Raw genomic sequence first — 26,655 nt, 5'->3', positions numbered from 1 at the left:
GTGCCCATGGAGATAGTGTAATTAAATACATGGCTTTCAATAGCGCAGAAACAACAGAAAGAAGAGTCGAATTAATCACTGTAGTGAAAAAGCGATGAATTATGTTCACAAAAAGCATATCTGCATAGACGTCCGATACGAAATATAGAAATACTGAAATGCGTAGGTGGTGAAGAGAACAAGCATAACAACAATAAACGCTGACAACATATCTGTCAGTTCCGTACACAAGGTCGTAAAATAGGAGGCAGACTCTATGCCCACGACCGTCTCGCTCCCTTCTTAATATATACGTGTGTGTGTGTGTGTGTGTGTGTGTGTGTACATATATATATATATATATATATATATATATATATATATATATATATATATATATATATATATATATATATATATATATATATATATATATATTTATGTTCCTTCTTGATTCCAGGATCGATTACTTCATAATGTCAAACCTGCTTCGTTTTTTTTTAAATACTGAAGGGATATTGACCTTCAGTCAATATCCCTTTAGAGAAGAAAAGATTTTACGACATGTAGGTCTATTCCAAATTGTTAAACTGCAGAGGAGCTGCTGTTGCTGGTCAGCGGAATCATGGTGATGATGATGATGATGATGAGAATGTTGCAGGTTGCCAGCGGATCTAGCCTTGCGAGATTCGCAGGCGTTTGCCCCGCCCTGTTTCCGCGTTGTCACTGGACATTCAGGAAGGAGGTGTCGCGACTACTTTTGAAGTTTATAGAAGTTACAGACCTCGCTTCTGGGTGTGACTTGTGACGGATGACACTCATGTTGTGGTATGGTGGAGTGATATGCGGGCCCAGAACAACACCATATATGCTAGATAGCTCATAGGCCACCGGTATGTGCATTAATGTGTCGCGCTGCGCGCGTCTATTAGCTTGTTAGTGGAGCAAATTTCTGATCAAACGCACAGGGCTGAGTAATTTCCATTCAATAATTATTCTTCAGCATTTGTTATAGAGGCTTCATTTTAAGGCAATCTATATGCTAACCGGCCATGATTAAGGCGAAACAACTTATTTTTGTGGCTTTTAAATGATAGTTTCATCACTTTAAAACAATGCGCGCTTCTGCAGAATCACGATTTGTCTAAATTGAACACTCCGAGTTGTATACGGTGACGTGCTGTTCGCGTTAAGCCGTTATTGTCATTCGAACTAATCATGTAACGCAATTGCTTCATATTTACAAGTTCCCCAGTTGACTAGACGTCCGCTTGCGAGCGTAATTGTGTGCATTTGAATTCGGCTGTAAATGAGTCGTGTAAATAACGTAACTAAGCCTCATTTCTTACAATGAGCATTTCACGCAAGAATTATCACAGAGTGCTTAGAAATGAAATATCCAACTGGATAATCAGAGGCGGTCTCTTTTTCTTCATTAATCTTCCGTGTCAAGTTCATTCGTAAATTTCACTAATGAAACATCCCTGTTTATTTTCATCATGTTATGCACTAAATTACTTCCGTCGTTCACGAATCAAAGCCAAATTCTTGAAAGAACTGCATACGTGTGTTACGCCTAGGCTACAGCAACTGCAAATGAACAATTCACTAAATGGTGCAATCGAACTTCGAAACGGGCAACTGGATACGGTAGACGCTGCGAGCGAGCCCAGATGTCTTTTGCGACTGCAAGGCATACAGGCATGCTGGACAGTTGTTGATCACTTTCATGCATGAAATTGTAATATTGAGGGTTTTAAATTGCAGATGAGGCCGGTCTTTCAAACTCTTCCGTCCGCCTTCACTTGTTTGCGGAAATGGGTGTACTTTTTTTTATCGTTTCTTTGCCCCTGTTCAATGCATTCCTTGACTCGTGTGAGGAAAATAGGAAATGTCTGCGATATTTGATTCTGTTTTGCGCTTATAAATATTTATAACCTTTCTAGCCTTCAAAGCTTTTTGACTGTCTTAAAGGAGTAGATGGCGTCAATAGAAACCCCAACCTCTCATTTTAAACATATAATTTAATGAAGTTATAGAATTCACATCGCACCATAAGTTCAAAACAGTAATATATTCAAAATTTAATTACCATTTCAACTCGACCGTTTCATCAGCCTAAGGTATCGTTAATATTATTACGTTCTTTTTTCTTTCTTCCTCCTTACGAGACGTCTATCATACAGCTGCGCAATATTTTATTTGATTTATGATCGCTTTCTCTCATATTTCTGGTTGCAATGTTGTTGCCGTTATACCTGCAGGTTCGTTTCTTATCCTCCATATAGACTTTGTACTGCTATTTGATCAATCAATCAATCAATCAATCAATCAATCAATCAATCAATCAATCAATCAATCAATCAATCAATCAATCAATCAATCAATCAATCAATCAATCAATCAATCAATCAATCACGCCTCCCGCGCTCAAAGTGCCCAATACATCTGAACACAGAGTTCTGCATCTAAAACATGATCAGTTATGAAGCTTAGCAACTAGAGCAATGCCACGTTGTGTAGATTTATCATTCTTGGAGGATACTTACAGAAACATGTGAATAGGAACATTTATTAAGGATCAAGCTGAAATATCTTACGTGAAGCATGCGTTTCAAGTTGGCAAAGCCGTATAAATTTACTTAAAGAAATGTAAAAAAAAATTCTCTTGTTTTTTATGAACAAGCCTAAATTCTATGGAAGTTCCTTTTTAAAATCCGGGATTTTCCCAAAATCTTGAGGTCCCTTACCTCGTGAACCGTTTTCAAGACACTTCGGAATTAGATAGTAAGTCGACAGGTAAATAGGAAAAAAATATTTTGTTATAATAAGCGGGATTTGCCAATAATTATAGGTGCAATGTTATGAAAGATGCAGCCGCAGTTCAACAAACCTCAACTTACACATAAAAAAAAGGAAGCTAAAACGTTAAGCAATGAAATCTGAGCGCCGAAACTCAAATACGGCCATGTTTGACATTGGTCACGTAAGCGGTAAGAATATCTGGCGTGCGCCCTGACAAACTGTGTGCTCGCGGCAGCTGAGCACAAGGCTTAGACCGCTAGAATAGTGCATGCTTCCTTTGCAACTGCGTATATATAAACCGCGCTTGACTGCAGTATACCAGCGCTTGGAACCTCCACAACTGATCTCTCGTTAACGTGACCATACGTTAACCTCGTAAGCTAAAATAACAATGCAGACACCTCTTACGCAGACGGGGCCGCGTTAGTTTACGCCATTTAATTGTCTTTGGCGACTGCCTCTTGATTCTGCGCTTTGTTGACGTCACCTACCGATGCACTGGTGCATCGTGCGATAATCCCTGAAGCCTTTAGTTGACAACTCCAACATCGTGCCCTTCGTATTATAGCTACATCACAGGATATTGCAGTTGTTTATGGATAAGTTCACGTGAGTAGATGTGGGTAGTCATATATCCCCTATCAGTAATTTGCGCAACGCAGTGAACGGACTTAAAATCTTAAGCTCGCTGCAACTCACACGATCACAGTACAGGAACATTCATTCGGCCTAGAACGGGTTATTCATGATATTGTGAAACAGCGCATGAACAACTGACGAACCAAAAAGAAGAAACAACAAGCGTTTGTTTATTGGTCTCTTGTTCATGCCCACTCTCCTAGATATCGCGAATAACCAATAACAGCGCTTCTATACTGCTGCACACTACTGTTGTTTCTATACTGCTGTTAAATTCTGAAGCGGGACGTGAAAAGGGTCCACTATATTTTCTCGGTGTTTTATTCAGATGCAATGCGTGGATCAATTACAAGAAGTTGCTTCAAATGTTTCAGAAGGTGTTAATTGCAATTAGCATTTTAGTAATTTTCTTAACTGGTGGTGCACACCTTTATAATTTCAGCAATAACTAATGAACATTTTGGCTACTGCCGCAATATTGAGGTCAAAGTCCCTCACTTAGATGTAATAGTGATTTTGCGACGTGTACACCAGGAAAACATCTTAAGTATACGACCAACACGCTGAGTCAAGGTGACTTGGTAGGGCATGCCATGAGTTTCGACTCTGTGGGAAATGAAAACAGCGATTGTATCTGCCTGTCACACGCTAATAATATCTGGGGTTTAACGTCCCAGAACCACGATACGATTATGAGAGGCGCTGTAGTGGAGGGCTCCGGAAATTTCAACCACCTGGGGTTCTTTAACGTGCACCTAAATCTAAGTACACGGGCCTCAAACATTCTCGCCTCCATCGAAAATGCAGCCGCCGCGGCCGGGATTCGATACCACGACCTTCGGGGCCAGTCACACGCTGTTCCGAGTTCGAAGCCCCGTCACTGTTTAATAATAATTGTTGGGATTTTTACGTCCCGAAACCACGACATTACGAGAAGTGCCGAAGTGGAGGGCTCCGGCAATTTCGACCACCTGGGGTTTTTTTAACGTGCACCTAAATCAAAGCACACGGGCCTCTAGCATTTTCGCCTTCGTAGAAAATGCGGCCGCCGCGGCCGGGATCAGATCCCGCGACCTACGGGTGAAGACCCATCACAACCACATCATGTACAGGCAAACAATGTATTTCCTTCTTGAAAATTATGAAACACAGCGCAACCACGACGTGAACCAAGAGAAAAAAGGGACAAACCACAGCGCTGACTCGCAAATGAACGTTTATTGGAAGCAAATGACAGAAATGATTACTCCTACCATCACACCCATGTGACCACATTGAAGCAAAAGACGGCACACCAGCGTACATATTAACTACAAAAATAAGACAGGAGACAACCCCGTGTACACTCCATGAAAAAGTGTATACGGCAATGGAAGGTACGCTGATACATTGTTCACCCCCTTTTCTGATGTGACATGCCTCAATTATTTCTCTCGTTATTTGACCACGGTGAATTGATAGGACCTTAGCATCATGAAAAATAGGTGAGCAACGTGTTGGGACACACTGCGCAACGTGATGGGACACATGCGAGTGCGCATTCCCCTGCAACGAGCGCCTGTGTTCCAACAAACCGATGCTCATGCATCTACTTGTTTGGCCTATGTAAAATCGACCACATGAAAACGGCAACACGTACACGACACCTGTTCTACACCTGTCACCAACATGCCCATCTTTCAATTATACAATATATTTGGTGAACGCACCAACTAGCCGAAATACTCTTGGCAAAAGAGTGCGATTCTCCACATCGTGACCGCCCTCTGCACATGGCCAAGAACTCAGACACTTTGCTTATATAGCAGCGCTTATTTTACTTCTGGTTAACGCCTACAGATGAGATCCATGAGCCGCACTTTAATTAAAGACTGACGTATTATCAAGCACATGAATCGTCTGACCTACGATAACTTCCACAATAGTCCTGGTGTACCAGTGAAAAAGACACTAGCTGAACCAACTTCCAAACTCCAAGCTATTTCTTGTGCGTATTAGTGTTTAGTTGTAAAGCACGTGCGTATGAAACGAGATCTCGTATGATCACCTACTTTTTGCCTATGGGCTCGTTATTTCAGGATACGACAGGATACCGTTTGGAAGTTCGGATTGCGGCCAGAATTCATTAACAAGTTCTGTCATGTCTCTCTTTCTCGGTTATCAGTAAAAAGGTGACATGCATAAAATATAGTACGCCCATTTTTACGCTCCCGCACTGATTAATCCATAAGAACGGACGCACAGGATATTAGTTTAGATAAACGTCTTCCGGTGACAACGACTGCCATTCAAAGGCCAACACAGTGAAATTATATTGGCCGTTCCTTATCTTATCGCATAAAGAGCTCTGTATGACGCAATCGTTTTCATCAATGCGCGCAGTGCAAAGGCCACCGGCAGGCATATGACGCCTTATGGATGTATTACATATTAAATGCGAAGCATTTCTTGGCGAACCTCTGGCACTTTGAGCGTTTCTATCTATCTATCTATCTATCTATCTAGCCGTCTACGTCTGGGTGCTCTCATGATCGCCTCCTTAACTTGGTGAAGACCAAAATTTGCATGGGAGGGTAAGAGGATTTGACGAATATGATTGCCGGGTCATGACATGAATAACGTTAAAATCCTGTCGCGTACGTCGTCAAACCGTTTCCACTAGACACGTGTGGCACATACCCGTTTACCACGGGCCGCGGCGTACGGGTATGCGCCACAGGTGATTGACAGTTTATATCTACCCAGGAACGGCGAGAATGGACATTGGTAACTTAAATGCTAGAGCGTTAAGGAAAACCAACAATGGCAGCGTTGACTCAACGAATGGAATGAATGAAAATTAGTATCCCTGCAGGAATCGAACCCAAGCATTCCGCGTGGGAATCAGGTATTCTACCACTGAACCATGCCAGGTCTATAAACTGGTTTGGAAAAACAGCCTACGCAGGCGCAATATCGGTGCAACGTCAATTGTGGTTGTGGTGCTTGCTATCTAATTTTACAAGAAAGCAATAAACACTACATGATACTCCTACGATGTGTACTCCTACGACACATGCATCATATCAGATTAACGTCTGTAGTTCCAGTGTTGGCTCCGCTTTTATAGCAGTCTAAGAAACATTACGTTTGTATTCATATGATTCAGCAAGCTATATTGAAGAATTGCTCGACCCCGGAGGAATACATTAACGAAAGTTACATATGATATCCACATCACCGCACCGTAAATTGCACTTAGTCCGCAAGAACGACGCAGTGTCCACTTCATTTCTTACGAGGCTGGGCGATGGCCTCATGCTGACCGAGGATGATGCCAGATTGAGTGACAGCCGCTTTGTAGACTAGGCTACGTAGGCCACATACGCCCAGGTAGTCTACGAATACGACAAACACCATCCACTGATGTTGGTCCACGTAGCACTATCCAGGCCTACCAGCCTCGACGGCCTATACCTCACCAACGCGAAGGGTGGCTTCAGGTTCCTACTTGTCGCCGGCTCTGTCGACAGCCGATTTGTCGACGAAATTACCGAGCATGAGGATGTAGATGCGGTCACTGACCAAGTCAAGGTGAAAAACAGAGACGTTTCGGGACCCATACGGGTTCCTTGTTCACACTAAGCAGGCAAGAGCCGTGTGTCGCTTTCTTGTGCTAAAAATGTGACGTAATGAACGGGTGTAGGTGTAGGAACCGAGGCATCCTAGAATTCCAACAGCTCTACTATACCACATACTTCACTACACATGGACCCCTCGTCACCACGATCACGACCGGATCCTATAACAAGTCATGAACAGCTGCTGGTGCTCACTGATCATCGTGACGATGCCCTTGTTCAAGAACTGTCAAGAACTTCTTCCACACATGCACACGAGTTCGTGAAACGTGCGTGCGTTCTCGGGACACATATGCGGCTCTTCAACATATACATGTGTGCGTATAAAATGTAAACATATCTTTAGCGTCATTTTGTAACGTGTCGCTCAGTAAAAAAAGTTACGCCACCGTCACCTATTCGCCGCATGCTTCGCATAACTTCGACTCCCACAGTACGTGGGATCTGCCGAATTTTTATTGAGCATGGATTCGCATACGTGGCAAGTGCGGGTTATCTGTCTTCCAAGTATACCCCCCCCCCCCTTATCGAAGCGAAATCGAATAAAAAGCCTTTGTACATATGTTCCTGAGCTGCTCGAGGACGCCGGGAGCATGAGGTATTAAAACTCACTGGAAGAAGAAGGAACATCCGTTGACATCTGGCACACATATGAGGGTCTATGAGAGACATACTTGGCTGCGTTTAGTATCGATAAAGATTGTGCGCAAACAGTCCACATGAGGTTGATATGCTGATTGTTGTTTATTGCTTCCAATGCAGCAAAATGTAAAACAGGGGTAGCTGCTAAGCTTGAGTCGTATATTCTTGTTCAGTGTAACAAAACAGGAAAGCTGGTGCATTGACAGGACGAGGCGATCTTACAGAAGCACAGCTAATCCTGGAATTCGCTCTTTTCCTGATCCGCAATACTCCTAATGATTGTTGCCTGATCTTGCTATTCCTATTGAAAACACTATACCGCAGTTATGAATTATCAACCAGACATTCCGCCATGGGTGCCGAACTCTAAGGCCTATATAATTTTTGGTGCTGCATAGGCGCATTTAATTAAGGCGAAAGCCTTACATGCCTCATCAAACGCGAAAATTGACCAGCGACCCACGTCAACGTTTCCCGTCGGGGAGCCACACGAGTGATGCAGAAATCATCACGTGATGGCGTCACCATATGACGTCATCACGACGTCACAGGACGCCAAAATTTGTGGTGTCATTATGAAGTAATTGTCACGTCACGTCACATGACGACGCCATCACATGACATCGCAGCTTGGTCAAAGGTGGGACGATCACTGAGGCAGTGCAAAACCAGGTCAGGTGCTTGCGATCCTGGAGGCAGTGGAAAAGCACGTTAGGTGCACAAAGCTTTCGGAGGGTGGCAGAGCAGGATCAATACATCGCGCTAAGAAGAAAAATGATGGCTTTCGCCTTCCTGAGTGCATAACCGATCTTGTGAGTTTTTATAAGGGATAGATTGCCCCGCGTCAACCCTAGCCCAACCGAAAAGATTAATGTGAAATGCATTTCACAAACTGCTGCAATATTTGCTGAGATATTCAGGGGATGATTTCGTCGTCGTTGTTGTTGCTGACGTGGAGCACCTAGCTATTTGTTTCTACCAACATCCGTTCTATAGTTACACTTATTTTCTTTCCTTCTTTTTTAGTGCTGGAATGTCCGAAGGAGCCTGGCCATTGAACCTGCCGAAATACCTACCTTAATTTTTCGCCACAGAATGTATAATGAAGGAGGGTGCCAATCTTTGTGTTTACAAAATGGCGTGTCTAGCATAGCACCCGAAACATTTCCGTGATTTTTTTTTTCTGAAGAAGATTCTGTTATTCGAGCGGGTGTTACTTTCGACTTGTTCTGACTTGCGATAGACAGACGTCACGGTTTTTTATCAGTATGCGCGTAAAACAAACAAACGAAGAAACAAAAAAATCTACAGTTAAATGCCACGTGGTGGTTTTAAATGCAGATCCGTGCTGGTGATGACAACACCCCGTCGTGCGTAGGGTACAAGCGTACTGGAAATCAAGGCGGGAATTCGTAGATGACATTCCAAACGATTATTAGCATAAACTAAGAAAGAGTTAGCCACATGCTCAGAATTAAGCGGATTCATTGTGCACCTTACTTGGATTCGTCGCCTGCTGAGTGAAATAAATGAAGAAATGAACGCTTGTTCTCTCGTCTCAGTGGAACTTAGCGTCAAGCCCTTTACAACCTTTTGACGTCAGTACCTGTTCTGACGCCATGTGCAGTATATACGGTCGGGCGCATCGCTTAAAGCGTTAATCGTCCGGTGATAGCTTATGGCTCAGCGCATCGCACATACGGAGGGAAACGCGAAGTATTTCATCGGGGCCGTATCTTTAATGTTCCGTTGTCACTAAAGGACAGAATCTTTATCGTTAAATTTTGTTTCCTTTTACATTCTCTAAAGGCGAATGCGAAGTCACTATGCATTATGAAAAATAAATACATAAAATCAGGGCGGCATTTCACACAAGGAGTGCCGAGTGGAACAAGTGACACCTAGTTTAGGCGAAACGTCACGCGCTCCTGCCATATGAGAAAAGGAGAGGACTGTGACGTCTAAGCCCCGGATCAGTGACACGAGAAACAACTACAGCGGCTGAGTAGAAAAGAACGCACTTAGCGTACCTCTTCCATGCTTACCTACGTGGCTTGTTTCTTCGCGTGGCCAATAGCTTTACCGAACAGTGAACACGGAAGATAAGTTTTTTTACACACTGGAGACGACCGGCCGCACACGGGCAATTTTAGTGTGATTTGGATCAGCAATAGTGAATAAAATCTATCTTTGTTTAGCGTAATCTTCGGTATTGCAGCTGACGTAAACGGCAGGATGAATTTCCTAGCCTTTTCTGAATCCTAGAAAGAACAGGTCGAATTGCCCAACGAGCGGGAATAAGCCAGCGTTATAATATAATAATAATAATATCTGGGGTTTAACGCACCAAAGCCACGATATGATTATGAGAGACGCCGTAGTGGAGGGCTCCGGAAATTTCGACCACCTGGGGTCAATTGACGTGCACCTAAATCTATGTACACGGGCCTTTCCGCCTCCATCGAAAATGCAGCCGGCGCGGCCGGGATTCGATCCCGCGACCTTCGGAATAAGCCAGTGTTCCTCTTGTTATAAGTTGCCAGTCACTACACTGCTTTTGACGTGTGGTTTTGGACATGCTAACGCATTCAAGGTAGCCAGAAGAAGCATTCCGACGTGTCAGTGATTGATCGACGGGTGAGTGACCGTGCACTAAACATGAAGAGGAGATAGAGCGAGGTTACGAATACACTGCCGTGGTTTCGGTTCACTTGACCTCGCTAGTACTTACTGTCGATTTATACACTCAGTTACACCTAACTCACCAAAGGGAACACGGTGCTTAAACCCCAAGACAGTGCGTAGGGCATCTGTGAAACGAGCGCAACACGCATACACTGGTCTACTACGCCCACATCCACCTGACTGGGATCACGGTTATTGAACTGACGTTCCAGATTATAAACAGTCAATAAAGAAACCCATCACCTCGCGAGGCCTGAGCATACACTATGTGCTTCCACGAGACGCGTTCTCTAGTCATACGAAGCGCAAATACTTATTTTATGCCTGTTTTAACGACTTACGCTTGGATTGACGTGGTAGACGAGGCGTGGCGACCAGGGCCACGATATGTGCTTGTTCATCATGACCTTGAATGCGGACTGGATAGACGACGTCACCGAGCCAGGCTTGCCTCCCTGCTGCTTGTTGTCCGGCGTATCCATCGCGACCGCACAAAACACGCGCACACACACCCGGAGCGTATATACCTACGACGGGCACTCGCGAAGTGACGGCAGCGCTCAGGCCCCGTCTGTATCACGCGCGCACAAAATGAAAAAGACACGAACGCCACACAAACAGGAAGCGAGGCACAACCACACACACGCGCTTCAACCCGCAGTCGTTATTTCGCGATAATTTCGCCACCACTTGCTGACGAATACCGACAGACAAATATACGAGCCGAAGTACGCGACGCAGCCGCTGGGCCGGCCTGGAAGGCTTCTGCGTTGTACGCTTGTCGGTATACACTCGCCACGAAGCAGGTATCACTGGCTGTATAACTTGGAACAGCACCGTTAGACTGAAGCTTCGATCACGGCCCTGGAAGAAGCGTAGACCGCACAAGCATCAGCAGGCAACAAACGGAGCCATAACAGCGTCGGCGAAGTTGGAGCAGCGTGGAACAGGTGTCTCACATGCCTGAGGAGGGACAATCGGGCGCAAGCATTTCGCATTTCCAAACGAGCGTGATCGATGTGGCACGCATGCACGCTCGAGCCGTGGCTGGCTGCCTGCGCTGCGGCGCGAACAGAAAAGAAGTCGGGACTCGTTCGCCGCGCTGCTCACGGCTGCCTGATCAGGCAAATGCAAGCAGGCCGTGTCGTGTGCGTCGCTCCTCCCTCCCTGCTGCTGCTGCTGCTGCTGCCGTGTGACGCGCAGAGACTTCAGGATGCCGATACAAGCAGAGAACGTATCGCGTGCGCTGAAGGCGCGCGTGCTTCACAAGTCAATGTCGTACTATAGCTGCAGCTCGCAACCAGAACGACGTGCAAGCGGCGAGCCGTGCCTTTACAATATGCGTCCAGGTTTCCGGGCGGCCTCGGTGACAGAGTCCACTGGCGCTGTCCAGCCCTCGTCGACGCGTAACTGTCCACAGATCCCGCCAGGAAGAGAGGCGAGCGGCCCTTCTCGCCTCGCATACGGTGCCGACGACAACAGGGTCGACGGTGCGTACAGAGTATCCGGCCGCCCGCACAGTCGCTGCGAGTCCTCCGCTCTCGCTCGCTCGTCAGCGATCTGAACGACCGTGGGGAGGAATAATAATAACGGAGCGTTGGAGAGGCGCTTGATAGTGCTCCCTCGGCGCTATATGCTCGCCCCGTCGTCGCATATACGGGTCGCGTACGGAGGCGTGCGCTTATCAGCTGGTTGTGCCAGAGGTTAGCCCGACGGGTATCTTCTTTATCGCCCTTTGGGCGCTGCCTGCGCGAATGCTGGAGTCAGCGAGTTAATGGGGCTGTACGGAATCGGGTCTGCAATCTTTCGCCGCTATGCCGTCATGTGCCTAGTACGCGACGAAATCCGGCGTCGCGACGGCCTCCTCGGATATAGTTCCCCGATATATCAGTCACAGGGCCAGGACGTGGACGTTTCGAGTTTTTACAGGCCGATATGATCAGCGTGTCGATGAAATAGCTGAGAGGCACAATCCTAAAAGACGTCGCTAACGTTTCTGCATACTTCCGTTGTTGTCCAACAGCGCTTCATTCACAAGCCAGCTTGAATCGAAGAACAGAATAGCTTGTCCTCAATGTAATCTGCAAGTGGAAAGACTGCGGTAAATGTTGGGAATTCCTTCGATTGCCGCGACAGCTCGCAGCAATCGAGCGAGGAGACTTCTCACGGGAAAGTTGAACGCACTGCCTGCTTCTCAGAGCACCCGCTTTTTCTGCGGTGGTTCATGTCGATCGCTCGTGCGCATCGACGAAGGAGTTCCTTGCACGGAGCACGTTTCCCACAGCTTGTCTTCAAGCCGCCGTCGATAAATCTTTCCTACAGTGCATTGTGTTCAGAAGCGCAACGGTCTAATAAACACACAGAACGGCAGAAAACATATCGGCACGGAAGCGGACGTTTTTTCGCACATTACTCGTCATAGCGTACGAAGAAGTCGAAAAACAGCCGAAAGGATCCCCAAAAACGCAGCACGTGAGTAGCATAGCAAACAGAGTCGAACACCGCTGTTATGGGCTTCTTTTCATGCATTGATAATCCGTCGTACTCTTTTCTTTTTCTTCACAGTGACATACGTTCAATCAACGTGAAAAGAACGACACGTTATGGATCGCAGATGGTAATCCTCGATGTATAGTATCCATTAAAATAAAGATTATCACTCCGAAACAACAAGTGACGAATTGAATGCACACAGCACAACCGTAAGATCACAACACTGCTGTCCTCCGAGTCACATGGCACACGATCTTCGTTTGAGTCCGAGTTTATAAGTCACGCAAGTCGTAAGCGTCCGTGTCGCTTCGTCGACCTGCAGTCCTACACGTATAGCTGCTGTAGGCCAATGAGGAGGTTAGCAGCAGTAGATCACAGGAGCCGGATTTGGGCGTGGGACCTCAGCCGCCGATGCATCGCACGCAGAGAGCGAGCGCAAACACAGCTCCGAGAGAGAAAGAGAGATACGCGAATACGGTGAAGGAGAGCTGCTTAGCTGGAGCGAGCCCGCGACTGAACAAACTGCAGCGCGGCGTGGAAACACCTGCTGCGCTGCTTCGGCCTTTCGCAAAGCGCCTTTTTTTACTTTTACTGATATTTTGCCGTTTTCTGCATATTTTTTTTTTTGCGTCGTGTTTCTCGTCATGTCACATTTTCGCTCGAACTGCTTACTCACCATACATAGGAACGAAGAAGGAAAAGTAAAAAAAAAAAAGAGGGCAATACTGTAGGCAGTATACGATGTGGGTAAGGACAAAGAAGCCGTAAATTTGCGCCATTTCCTGGACAGCGCCCTTAAATGAAGCGAAGCCCGCAGGAACAAAATATATAAAGAAAGTCTTTATTTACGCGTGCGCTTTCCAAGTCTGCTGTGGCCTTTTTCTTCTTTCGTCCATGGCAGCTGCCCGCCAACATTTCGGACAAAAAAAAAAAAGGGAAGCGGCACGGTGTAATGTCACTACAAGTGCGGCTACAACTCCGCCTTCCTAAAACTTCTATTAGAGATACGAAACGGAGTGCACATCTTAAATTCGCTAACCTTGAAGAATGTGAACATTGCATAAGCCTTATTGTTCGTCTCAGTGAAGTCCCGCCGTATGGAAAAGCCCGCAGCGTTTTGATCCAGTTGACAGGTATACTTATACAGACTTTTTTTTTTTCACGTTGTGAAGTTAGCACTGATCGTAGCGTCAAGTCCACTTAACTGTACGCGGTTTCACCACGACCGTTTCTCTGCCCGAGGCGTGTACTTTCCACAAAGCCACGCTGGTAACTGAAAGACACGGCATCGCCATTCCTCGAGTCTAGAAATTGGAATGCCGCTCGCATTACCAAACTTCTCTGCATCTGTAATACGGGTATAGGCGCAAATCTCGTAGTCCCTACGTACGGGCATAGCTTACCGCCTCCGGTGAAGTTAAGCATGCGGAAATTGCGAGGCTCGTTAAGCATTAAACACGCAATGCGGGCTCGAGCGTTCGAGATACTAAGTAGATTGAAGTGACTGTTACACGCGCCGGCAAAGAGAATTGCAACATAATGCTTGGCGCATTACACAGCGCCGAGTGTTTACCATCACGTTGGTAATGTGCAACTACGTATTGAATGCGGCAGGGGCGTAGCCAAGGGGTGGGGGGTTAACCCCCCCCCCCGAAAATTTTCAGTTTTGCTTGTGTATATACACACGCACACATACAAACGCACGCACGAACATACATAAAGTATGGTTGAACCCCCCCGAAAACAATTTCTGGCTACGCCCCTGGAGTGCGGCGTACTTGTATAGAAACTGTGCTACGACGTAAGATTCACTTGCGTGTGCATATACCGAAGAGGTAATCGCTCAGAAAAAAAGGTGTCCCTTTAGAGAGGCAAGTTGACGCTCTTTAGGAGAGTCGTGCATTGACTCTCTTTTTGGAACGTCGCGCGTTCCGCGACTCTCCTAAAGAGGGTCAACGTGACTCTCTAAAGGGAGTGCTACACATATAACTCTCGCATGTATAAAAAGAGAGTCACAGTTCTTAGACTGTATGAACACACAAAACCGGCACGCAGACCCTTGCTTTGCTTCTCACTGTTCGTAGCTTATCTCTTACTTGAATATGCAATAGACGCCATTTCGTGCAGCAAAAAATTGACAGCTTTTGTACGTTATTCGAAGAAAAGAAAAGCACCGTGTGCAGATACTGCTTCAAACTACAATGTCAAGGACGATAGAGGCAAGCGCAAGAGTATGTGCGCGGTTGCACCTCGATTGTACAGGACACGCACACGACAAACTGAGGAATATAAAGAAGGCAGTACATGAGAGGCTCCTCGTTGGTATTATAGCGTGTAACCGATATCTGGTATAAATTATATTTTTATTTGATCGCGACTTCGTTATGGCTGTGTTCGGTTGTGCTTACATTGTATGTCGTATTGTCGGCACTGAAACCGACCTCTTTCCTAGATTCTGTGAGTGAAAGGCAATTAAATTACCATAGTTTTGAAAGGTATTCATGACCAATTGCGAAAGAGATCAAATGGGCGTCATAGGTTTTCGTTGTCGTTGACTACTAAAGGTTAGAGAAACAAGCAAGTCATTTTTAAAACAAAAAATGGTACTCACTACAATACCGCTGCGCACGCGTAGAAAAACCAAATACAGTAAACATGCAAAATAACCCGCCTAATCCCTTAACTGTTATCGTGTACAAACTGGCCCAGAAAGCCATACTGCTAATAATAATAATAATAATAATAATAATAATAATAATAATAATAATAATAATAATAATAATATGAAAAATATTAATATTAATAATAATTTCCGGGGTTTTACGCCCCGAAACCACGATATCATCATGAGGGACTCCGTTATGGCGGGCTCCAGAAATTAGAAATTTCGACCATCCGGAGTTCTTCAACGTGCATCTAAATCTAAGTAAGCGGGTCTCAAGCATTTCGCTTCCATGGAATAGCGACCTACGCAGATAAAGGCATATCGCTATAGTCATTTTTCGTTTCTGTTTTCGATCACTTAATGCGCATCTTTTGCCCACATAGGGTATTCCGTGCTCAAAAGCCGAGAGTCACAAGGAAGGCACAAGAGGTCGCTACAGTTGACTTATCCTTATCTCAGAAAAACACCGACTACAATCACACTCGGGTGCCAGAGACGAAGTTAGGAATCATCGATGGGGCGTACGCCCTTGTCGTGCGTCGCGCCAATAAAGAATTGTTCTTTTCTCACAATAATAGGGCACTTATAGCGTCAGTCTGGATTGTGTTGCTTTCTGAAATAATATTCACTTGGCGATGGGCATTTTCTCTTGCAGCCGACGCCGCGTTAAGAAGGCCCCTAAAATTTGCAGTGTGACCAAGCGTTCTTAAGAAGCTCGAACATCACGGCACATGCGGACGAAATATGCGGGTGTATACCTATTGACGTCACCTCGTCTGTATCAACCGCATGTCGCACCAAAAGTACAAGGTAACAAACGAAAGAAGAGACAAAGGCAAGGAGGTTAACCTGAATAAAACATACGGTCTGCTACCCTATTTAGACTAGGGGCCGAGGTGAGGAAGGTGGGTGGATGAGGAGGAAATAAAGAGAGATGTACAAAACGCATGGCACACAGTCTCAGCCTTTCGCAGGCACGTAAAACAGCTCGACACAAATCAGTGCTGTAGTTGCTTGTGCAAGATTGTTGTCCCTATAGTAGCGGCAACCATACCCTCGCAAGCTTCTACTGCTCAGGCATACGCGTCCGAATGGCGGACATGTCCTACCTTCAGCTCAGATTGGGATTGATAACTCTTGTTATTAATTTCTAATGAAGCACTGCGTATTCACAAAAGACGGTCTTCCACAGGTTTTACACGCCTATCGAGTTATACTTATTTATTTCATAATACTGCAGGCCAGCATGGCCCTGGCAGGAGTGGAATTACAAAGAAAGGATAACAGTACAGAAATAATTTCTAACAATACAGGCACCGCATGCAATACGTTAGTTTCGCTAGGATGATTTTTAACAAACGAAATTAAGAACAGCACCAATAGTTTCCAACAGCACTCGCACGACAAGTAATAAACAGTTTCAGTAGTTCAATATTCAACGCCGACAAATGTTGCTCAAGGGCTTCATCAGAATTGTCTGCCACGCAACAACATTTTGATGGTTTCGAATTGAAGACAATTTTAATTTTGAAGATGATGAAACAATTTTAATAATATAGTAGGGCTCGGGCGATAAAGAATGGAGCAACGGTGCAGTCCCGTGACTTTGCACGTCATGGTATCTTTCGGGGTTGCCCTTATGGCAAAGAGCACGGCTATATTATAAACGACGGATCGGACCAGGGCTTCAAAGTTGAACACCTGGAAACAATATACTGAAATATCACTTGAAGTATGCTTTCGTCAGCAATCGAAAACGAGAAACAAAATTTGAGACTGCGCTTTAAGGCCAGCTGCAGACTGAATGATGAGCGTAAGCACGATAAGCCGGCGTGTAAACGTAGCGTGAGTTTAATCGTTCGTCTCGCTGTCATGTGAGGTTGCTCTAATCATTGCCATTGTAATTGTTGCATCTAGCGACTATTTTACGGGTGAATTGCGGTGCCGCCATATTGGACTGTTAACTGTGCACTTTTGTAGCTTTAGCAACTAAACGAACAGTGCTACGGTGGACGTAAGCGCATGTAAACGGTTGGATTGGTGCATTCGACGTTTCGTGACCTTAGCAATTTACGCCGTGATATACAAAATTAAGAAAACATTAATTTAACAGCCCAAGGGGGCGGCGCCCGTACGTCTTACATAAAATCGCCTATAGGTGTATCGGACAGAAGAACTGTCGCCGTAATCGCCCAGCTGCGATAACCATGCCAGACAAATTACGGCGAGCTTGGTTTTTTTTTTACTTGCTTTCCGCGAATTTTTTTTTCTGAGAATTTCGACTGCGTGTGGAAATTCTCAAAGCTGTAAACATAACGTGTTGTATCCTCGCAATGTCATACCCTGATGTGAAAGCGCACACCTGCTGTTCAAGACTGCGTGATCAATGTGACCGTGCAGCATTCACGCGGACGCCTGATCAGTACACTGACATATCAGGTGCGTCAGAGTAATCACAATAATTGACGTTTTGCAAGAGCCCGCGCACAATGAAGCGTTCTTTGTTCACTTCCACAGGTGCGGTCATGCAGGCTGATGCACCCTAAGAATAATAGGATACAACTTTATTTGAAATATTCAAAGTGAGTGTGGTTGGGCTCCTAGACGTCCGGGAGCCCCCTGGCCGACATCTCTAGGCAGGCCCGGTTCACCAGCGTCAGCTGGTCGTCCGAGCCAGTGGCCCGAAGAGCGGCCTCCCACGAGGAAAGGGAAGGATTGGGAATAGGGTCTACCACCAGGGGCTTTGGGCAGCTCCACAAACAGTGGAAAAGATCAGCCCGGGGAGCCCCACAGGAAGAATAATAGCAGCGATTTTGTGCCTTGCGCATTACACACGTACGAGGCCTGTGTGTCATGACCTCCTTGTGTAAACAGCCTGTCATATAACTGTCCTAAAGGCCTTCGAAGAGCAAGGTTTTCATCTTCGGGTAATATCTGACAGAAGACATGTTTTTAAATGACTTATTGTGTACCATACGGTTTTGGAATGGCAGAGTTGTCCATTCTGGTTACGAGTGAGCAGGTGTCCGTATAATAAATTACTATTCGGAAACGAAATAACAGCGTTTCTTTTTGTCGAGCAAAGCCGAGTAAAGGTCATTTTCCATGCTACCCTCCCCCAGAGCTTGGTAACCACTAGTTAGCCTCCTTGCTTATCCATTTTGAGTTCCCCATCTCTTTTTCTCTCTTGTGAGTTAGCATGCAGTTGTGTTAATGCAAGAAAGAAAAGAACAAAAAAGGAAACAGGCGCACTTCATAGCGCAGCTTCAAATCAGAGGAATAATTAGGTTTGTTTTTTTGTTTTTGTTATTGTTCTTGTTTCTTTTTCGATCGCCTGTTTCAAGTATGTTTTTCTTTTGCTCGCCACTTGCCTGCCATGTATTCAATCAATACAATATAGCTAGGAGGTCCCCCTGACAGTGTTTACTTCGGGACCTCCTTCTGTAATACTTATGAACCAGGTCACTTGTATTTTCATAATGTTTCAATAAACTTCAAACTTCAAATTAAAAGGGCTATGCACAACAGTTACAATTTACGTGTGCCAACATGAGGGGCAAAAAAAAAAAAGGTATGGGTCAACAACGAAACTTGAAAAGAAGATGAGAAGAATGAGGCGTCGCGCTGCTCCTGAGGACCTTAAAGGCCACTGTCCACCATGTCCAGGGTAGACTCCTCAAGGATTGTATGACAGCCATGGTCAAGGATGAGGAGGGTCATGCGACTCGGAGGGCGATAACAACTCGTATACTTAATAAAGACGAGCTTAAAGGGACACTAAAGAGAAACAATGAATTGGTTTAGATTGATAAAGTGTGCTTGGAGAACTCTTGTGTAGTTTATTTCACCACCATAGGTTTATTATTAGAGGAGAAAACCAAGTTCAAAGTTTAGTTTTTAAACTTCGCGCCGAGCTTTCTAATTCGTGACGTAAAAGGTTTCAAACAGCATTTAACGTATTTTGGCGCCACTGCCTCGACGAAATTTCCACAAACTCGTTATGTCAAGTCTCTGGCCCCCTCAGAGGACATTGTACTTCGATTCAACCGATTAGGAACTACGTAGGCCCAAGCAGGCGCCGCCAAAAATATGTGACGTCACGGCAAATGGTGCGGGAATTCCAAGGTGGCGTCGCCACCTGTATTTTCTTTTTGCGCGTTTTCTCGCTTACTAAGCGTCTTCTCGCAGTAAGCGTGGTGTTTTTGGTGTCGTGGAAGACTACTTTACTAATGCGAGAAAAATCGTTTTGCTCATTAGTGTCCCTTTAATACCCGGAAAAAAAAAGATAACGTACTGCATTTCGTTCCTATTGCAAGATAATGTAGCAGTCGATTTTGCGCTATACATGTTCTAAATCTCAACGAAGCGCAGCGCTGTGATAAGAACGAGAAATTTGAAAACGTCATCGACTACCCGTGGCAAGGAGAATACGCGTAGACTGAAATATCAACGTGATATGTCACGGCAAACTTTATAAGCAGCGTATAACCCGCGGTTATAAGGTCCCCGGGCCCGTCACTAACTTAGGGTCACATGGTCAAGGAATAATCAGGATCTTCGTTCCCTTCGTCTAGAACATGAACAAAGTGAAATGCAAGACCAACTACTCCAATTATCCAATCGTCTTTCTTACCGCAGTTTAGCTCAATCACAGCAACTCAAAAACAAAAGCCTGTATACATCCAGGGCCAGAAATGGAAACGCTTCTAATGCGGGCTCCAATTAACGTTGAAAAAGAAAAAACAAAGACTCGAACAGGAAATGTGTCTAGAGAGCGGCGTACGAGACCCTGAAATGAAGCTGCGTCATATTTTTGTGATCGAAGGTCGGCGTTGCTGCGGCGGCGCACTATAGCCGCTATCACATCACATATCAATGTCGAAGGAAGAGAGGGAATACACGATAGCTCACTGGGGCGAGGGCGGAACCCGCAGACAACGCCGCAGCGGCAGCAGCTGCTACAGCCGGGGACACGCGCTGGCGGTCGGAAGAGAACACACACACTCTTTCTCTTTCCTCACTTTCTGCGGAGTTGTCGGTCCGCTGCAGCCTCAACTGCGTATATGATGGAGGGGTCCTCATCAAAATGGATATTGCCATTGAACGAACACCTGCCGGTGCGATTCTGAATAACCTGGGGGCTCTACAAGGGTATGCAGCAGCCGCGAGCTGAAAGACCAAGCGGGCCGCCGAGGCTCTCCGGAAACGGAAAGCAGCTAAACAGCCCCGCGCGACGAGACTGGCTGCGTGAACGTCTTAAATACGGCTCACTTCTCTGAAAAAGTCTGCCCCTTATACTCTCTCTTGGCGTGCTGTGTGTGTGTGCGTGCATGTGCGCGCGTGTGTGTGTGTGTGTGTGTGTGTGTTCGCGCGCGCGCGAGCGTTAGTCATGACGTCTGCGGTTTCCGCAACGGCCACACAGGCCGCGTCCCTTTAAAACTCGTGTTCTATGCAATTAAATGTGGTAGGCAGCTTAAGTACCTGCGCACTGAGGAGTGCGCAATTGCAGTAGAAAATGGAGTGAAGTGACAGCGAAGCACGGTTAGTCGAAAGTAATGCTCAGCATCACATTAAGAGGCGCCGTTTCTAGCGTTGAAAATGCATAGCTGAGCTCGTATGAAGTTTAGTGCAAGTAAACTGAATGTTGGGCAACAACAGTATATAGGCATGGTTGAATGCATCGACATGATGGCTTATAATAATAAGTCCCGTATGATTCTGAGCAAGCCGATCAAATAAGGGAATGTGGGCCGACTTGCGGTAGTAACAGTGTCTGAAAGCCGAAGCAATCCTAAACTAACACAATATTTTTACACGCCTTGTGGTTGAAGACTTCCGCGTCTTACCAAAGACTATACTGGCAAAGAAAGTAGGCGTTAACACTTAAAGTGCGTTTGCGCAATGTCTGCAAGTGACCACGCGAGTATTTGAATCTGTGTCGCTAACGTAGGCGTTGGCGAAGCATTATTCTCACTCGCATTAAATGACAATAAAGTAAGACTGATTAGTTAGCACGGATTTCGCTTTGATGTTTGTTCCTAATGCCACTGCTCTCGAGTAATGTCGTTGTTATGCCGACGCCGTTGATGTCTTGAAGTGTTAAGGCAACATACATCATGAATGCATGGCTGGACTGTTTACGACAAGGCTGTCTGATGGAGCCCGAGTAGATTTGTATAATTGCTTGTCAAGTTGAAGAAATGCGTACAAGCAGTCTCCGTGAAACTCAAGGTGCAGTGAGTGCCGGGGGAGCGCCACAATGATGCTTCTGGCTACATTTCTTCTTGTGCGGCTATTGTCCAATTTGTCTGAAGGCGTTCCTCCTTCAGTATCCCTCAGCTACACAGTCATCGAACAACGAGCCTTTTTGTGGGAGGTTGTCTTTTTAGTGACAGGAGCAGCCAGTGACACGCTTGTTTCTAAAGCAGCGACTTCCAGTGGACCACCGACTACCGCTTTGTGCGAGAAAAAAAAAAAAAAACAAAGTTCGGCAGAGCCCATGCTTGTGGGAATCGGTTTCATGCGAAGCAGGCAGCCAGTGGTTCTGTGTTGCATTTTTTGGTCGTGAGCCAAGCGTTACGAGGTGGATCGACGTGTTTCTTTAAATAGAGGAATCGTGTGCACATAGTGGGTTTACCAGGCACGCCACTACACTGACGTTTAAATGGCAACTTATGGCCTGAAATAGTACGATCGCCCACGTTAGTGCACAGATGTCTGTTTTATCGAAACGAAGCGCACTTTACGGAGCGATGATGTGAATATCATACGTAACTTTCGTTAACGCATCCCTCCGGGGTCTAGCAACGCTTGAATACAGCTTGCTGAATCAAAGGAATACGAGTGTAATGTTCATTAGACTGCTATAAAAGCGGCGCCAGCGTTGGAACCACAACTGACGTTAACCCGACATGACGCCTGTATCATAGGAGTACATATCTAGTGTTTCTTTGTTATAAAATTAGATAGCCAGCACTACAACTACAATTGATGTTGCACCGACATTACGCCTGCAGAGGGCCCTTTTTCAAAGCAGTGTCTAGATCTGGCATGGCTCTGTGGTAGAATACCTGACTGCCACGCAGAATGCTTGGGCCCCGATTCCTGCTGGGATCCTAACTTTTATTCTTTGCATTCGTCGCGTCGTTAACGCTGCTGGTGTCGGTTTTTCATAACGCTCTCGCATTTAAATTACCAATGTTTGTTCTCGCCGTTCCTAGGTAGATATAAACAGTCAACCACCTGTGGCGCATACCCGAAAACCACGGCCAGGGTATACCCGTACGGGTATGTGCCACACGTGTCTGGAGCAGGCTCGTGAGTGAGTGAATAAACTTTATTAAAAGTCCGGGCGAGGCGGAGGGAAGAGGGGATTAACCCCTGTCCAGTCCCACTCTCCGTCGATCATGATGGCATTAGCCAGGAACTTTTTTCGGGGGGGGGGGGGGGGGGGGGGGAGGCACTTGCTGAAAACCTTGACTTTTTGAGAAAAACACCTATTTTTATTATTTATTTTTGGTCAAAACACATACTTCACCAAAATTTCGGGGTGGGGGGCACCTAGCCCTCCCCCCCCCCCCCCCCTGGCTACGGGCCTGGTCTGGAGGAAAGGGTTTGACGACGCACGCGACAAGATTTTCACATTATTCACGTCATGACCAGAGAGCCATATTCGTCAAACACTCTTACCGTCCCATGCCAATTTTGGCATACACTAAGTTAAGGTGTCGATCACGAGAGCGCACTGACGTAGGAGTATAGATAGATAGATAGATAGATAGATAGATAGATAGATAGATAGATAGATAGATAGATAGATAGATAGATAGATAGATAGATAGATAGATAGATAGATAGATAGATAGATAGATAGATAGATAGATAGATAGATAGATAGATAGATAGATAGATAGATAGATAGATAGATAGATAGATAGATAGATAGATAGATAGATAGATAGATAGATAGATAGATAGATAGATAGATAGATAGATAGATAGATAGATAGATAGATAGATAGATAGATAGATAGATAGATAGATAGATAGATAGATAGATAGATAGATAGATAGATAGATAGATAGATAGATAGATAGATAGATAGATAGATAGATAGATAGATAGATAGATAGATAGATAGATAGATAGATAGATAGATAGATAGATGCACAAAGTGAGCCAAAAGAATACACCATGGCACACCAAGGCCGAGATGGTAACGCCACTACGAAGCACCCAAGTCAAGGATTGGCGCCTGTATTTTGATAACCAGAGCACACTAAGATAATAACGTAAGCGAAAATAACAGGAACTCTAGTACAACAACACACTGGAACATTGTTCGTCCAACATTTGTTATTCTAAGTCCACGCTCGCTAACTAAGGTGTGTTCGAATGTCTGTGACAACTTCTAACATTTTCATCAAGAGGAAAAACTTTATTATGGCTCAAATTCACAGCATATAAAATCGGGTCAACAGGAACGTAGCTGTGACCAGCAATACTGAACGTTTTTTTTTTTTGTCGAGATTGTTGCACACAAATTTTGTTTATTTACAATGTAAATACCATTATTACTTTGCGCTAATTCGCCACCGACTGAACACTGCCCTTACGGTGCTCACTTTCGAGTAGAAGTGTTCAGCACCATCTGGATAGTAGCTCTGGTCTATTTCTTCGCAAATGTCAAGCTTTTATCTCGAAATAAGATGCCCGGACGAATTGGGGGTGCCTTTGCGAAATCGAGAATGACAAATTCGACTACCCAAGGCGTTCTAAACACATTTCATAATCATCATCATAATCATAATCATCATCATCAGCAGCAGCAACAGGCTGTTTTACGTCCACTGCAAGGCAAAGGCATCTCCGAATGACCTCCAACCCACCTTGTCCTGCGCGAACTGATTCCATTTGATGGCCCCCAAATCTCCTAATTTTGTCGTTCCACCTAACCCTCGGCTTTCCCCGTCCGCGCTTCCCATCATCGTGGTATCCATTCCGATGTTCTCACTGACCATCTCTTGTCAGTCCTCGTAACGTGGCCACTCCAGGCTCATTGTTTTTTCGCTTTTAATGTCTGCTAGTGTATCGGCTAGACCCGTGTTTGTTCTGCAATTATTAAATTATCAAATGCAGCTATGAAGTTGCTACAGTACAATACCCTGTACACAAAGAGATTACCGCTTTTTCAACGTTGCGATCAATAACTACGTGTGTGTTCACGCAGATAATGTGTCTCTGCGTGCGACTCGCAATCATTTTTGCAGCGCAAATTAGAAACACACGTACACAAGAAAAGACACGAAGACAGGACGAGCGTTGTTCCTGTCTCCGTGTATGCTCTTGAGTATGTGTGTATTTAATTTGAGCTGCAAAAATCATTGCAAGTTCTGGCAAACAACTACACCCACATTACCGCTTTGACTATACTCTGCATGTGCTTATGGAGTGTACGAACTTCTCTCCTCCTGCATAGCTTTCCGTCCCCGTTTCCCAGTAACGGGTAGTAAACCGGAGTCAGCTTATTTAACCTGCCTGCATTTGCCTCATGGCTTCTTTCTTTCTCTCTCTCTGATATAGATATACCGAATAAGTTCGCATGACGAGATGCAAAACAACTACAGAATAACTAAGTTCCTACGTTAGCACACACTGGCTCATTATGAGTATACCATCGTGCTCGACGCTGTCGCTATTATCATTTCCTGCAAATTAGATTCCACAAACACACAACTCAGGTCAGCGTTTGTGACCGTCCCACTGACTTCTTCAGTGGACCGAAGTTCCGTTGTTTCTCAAAGCGAGTGCCAGGCCGGATGTACTAATAGAAGTACAATAACGTTTCTTTTTTTCGCAAGAATTCAGAAAAGGTAACAGGTGCGTGTATGCGTCGGAGAACTACGCATGTCGGCGCCAAACGACTCTTGGAACGAAGAATCGCTTCCGCTGCATCACGGAGAGCTGGAACCACTGCATATCATCGCATTTATCTAGTCCGCAACTTCCTCCGGAAGTCGGCCCCTCTATTAAAGAAATGGCGAGCAGCTTCCGGTCCAAAAAGAAGGGTCTTCCGCTTCCGATCCTCCAGCAGAGTCGTTAAACCGCAGCATTTTCTATGGACTGGGAGGTATGGTCACGCCCGGTCGCTTGTGTTGGTGTTGCATAATTTGTTTATATGCCTCGTCTCACTAAAACGGTGCACCGCTTGTCGACGCTGCAGCGCATATCTGCCGATCAGTGAGTCAGTGCATGCGGCTGCTGTCATGTAAATAGGGCTCCATGTTTTCGGAGTTTATTTTCCTTGAAATTCGGCGGGTAATTCTCGGAGTTTATTTTTCATATATCCCCAATTCTCTGAAATAGGGAGTTTAATTTGCATTATTATCAGTACTCCAATGTCTTGGATGACACAATATCTGAACAGGAAAACATCAGAACATACGAAGTCTATTTTAGTTGTCTGGAAAGTCTGAACACACAAACACACATATACAGACAAGCACAAATACTTCAATACAATACACCTATGTTTGTGTGTACTACAACCTTAAAGCTTGTTGTACTAGACGCAAGCATACTTTACGAGGTCTATATATACATTCGATGTCGTGTGGCGCGCCCTAGTGCCACCAGGGGAGCGTATATCAACATGCGTCTCTCACTCCGTGTGCGACAAAGCGTTTGTTAGATGCGCGATGGGTGCGATCGACGAAATAATGTTGACGCGCGGTGAAGTTTATATCGGCCACGGCGGCCGATCTATCAATGACTGCTTAGAACATGCCCATTCTATAAAGAACAGAACAGGGTCATACCCGCCATGGTGTTCTGGTGTAACGGTGTTCTGGTGGTTTCGGTGCTCGACTGCTGACCCCAAGGTCGCGGGATCGAATCCCGGCTGCGGCGGCCGCATTTTCGATGGAGACGAAAATGCTTGAGGTTCGTGTACTTCGATTTAGGTGCACGTTAAAGAACCCCAGGTGGTCGAAATTTCCGGAGCGCTCCAGTACGGCGTCCCCCATAATCATATCGTGGTTTTGAGACATTAAACGCGTACAATTATTAAGCAGTATTATTAAAACAGGGTCATACTGGCCGTCAAAATCGGAGTTTATCGAACAAAT

The 26,655-nt window shown here is 45.4% G+C and overlaps 1 protein-coding gene and 1 long non-coding RNA gene across 3 annotated transcripts in view; one reads left to right on the top strand and one right to left on the bottom strand.

Moving 5' to 3' along the window:
* Positions 1-26,655, bottom strand: part of LOC119386996 (rap guanine nucleotide exchange factor 4) — a 387,003-nt gene that overhangs the window by 299,827 nt on the left and 60,521 nt on the right. Inside the window, exon 1 of one of the 2 annotated variants that reach the window (XM_037654297.2) lies at positions 10,712-11,547. The exons of the other annotated variant lie outside the window; for it this stretch is intronic. Coding sequence (XP_037510225.1) covers positions 10,712-10,852 — 141 coding nt within the window. The 5' untranslated portion in view covers positions 10,853-11,547. Of the gene's footprint in view, positions 1-10,711; positions 11,548-26,655 lie in introns of those variants that run through there. 2 annotated transcript variants of the gene reach the window in all.
* Positions 20,563-26,655, top strand: part of LOC119386998 (uncharacterized) — a 77,560-nt gene continuing 71,467 nt past the window's right edge. Inside the window, exon 1 of the long non-coding RNA XR_005182421.1 lies at positions 20,563-20,811. This is a non-coding gene — a long non-coding RNA (uncharacterized LOC119386998). The remainder of the gene's footprint in view (positions 20,812-26,655) is intronic.

Source organism: Rhipicephalus sanguineus, chromosome 3 (assembly GCF_013339695.2).
Source record: "Rhipicephalus sanguineus isolate Rsan-2018 chromosome 3, BIME_Rsan_1.4, whole genome shotgun sequence".
NCBI lineage: Eukaryota > Metazoa > Arthropoda > Arachnida > Ixodida > Ixodidae > Rhipicephalus > Rhipicephalus sanguineus.
The sequence above is the reverse complement of the archived record's forward strand: the minus strand, read 5'-3'. Positions and strand labels throughout refer to the sequence as shown.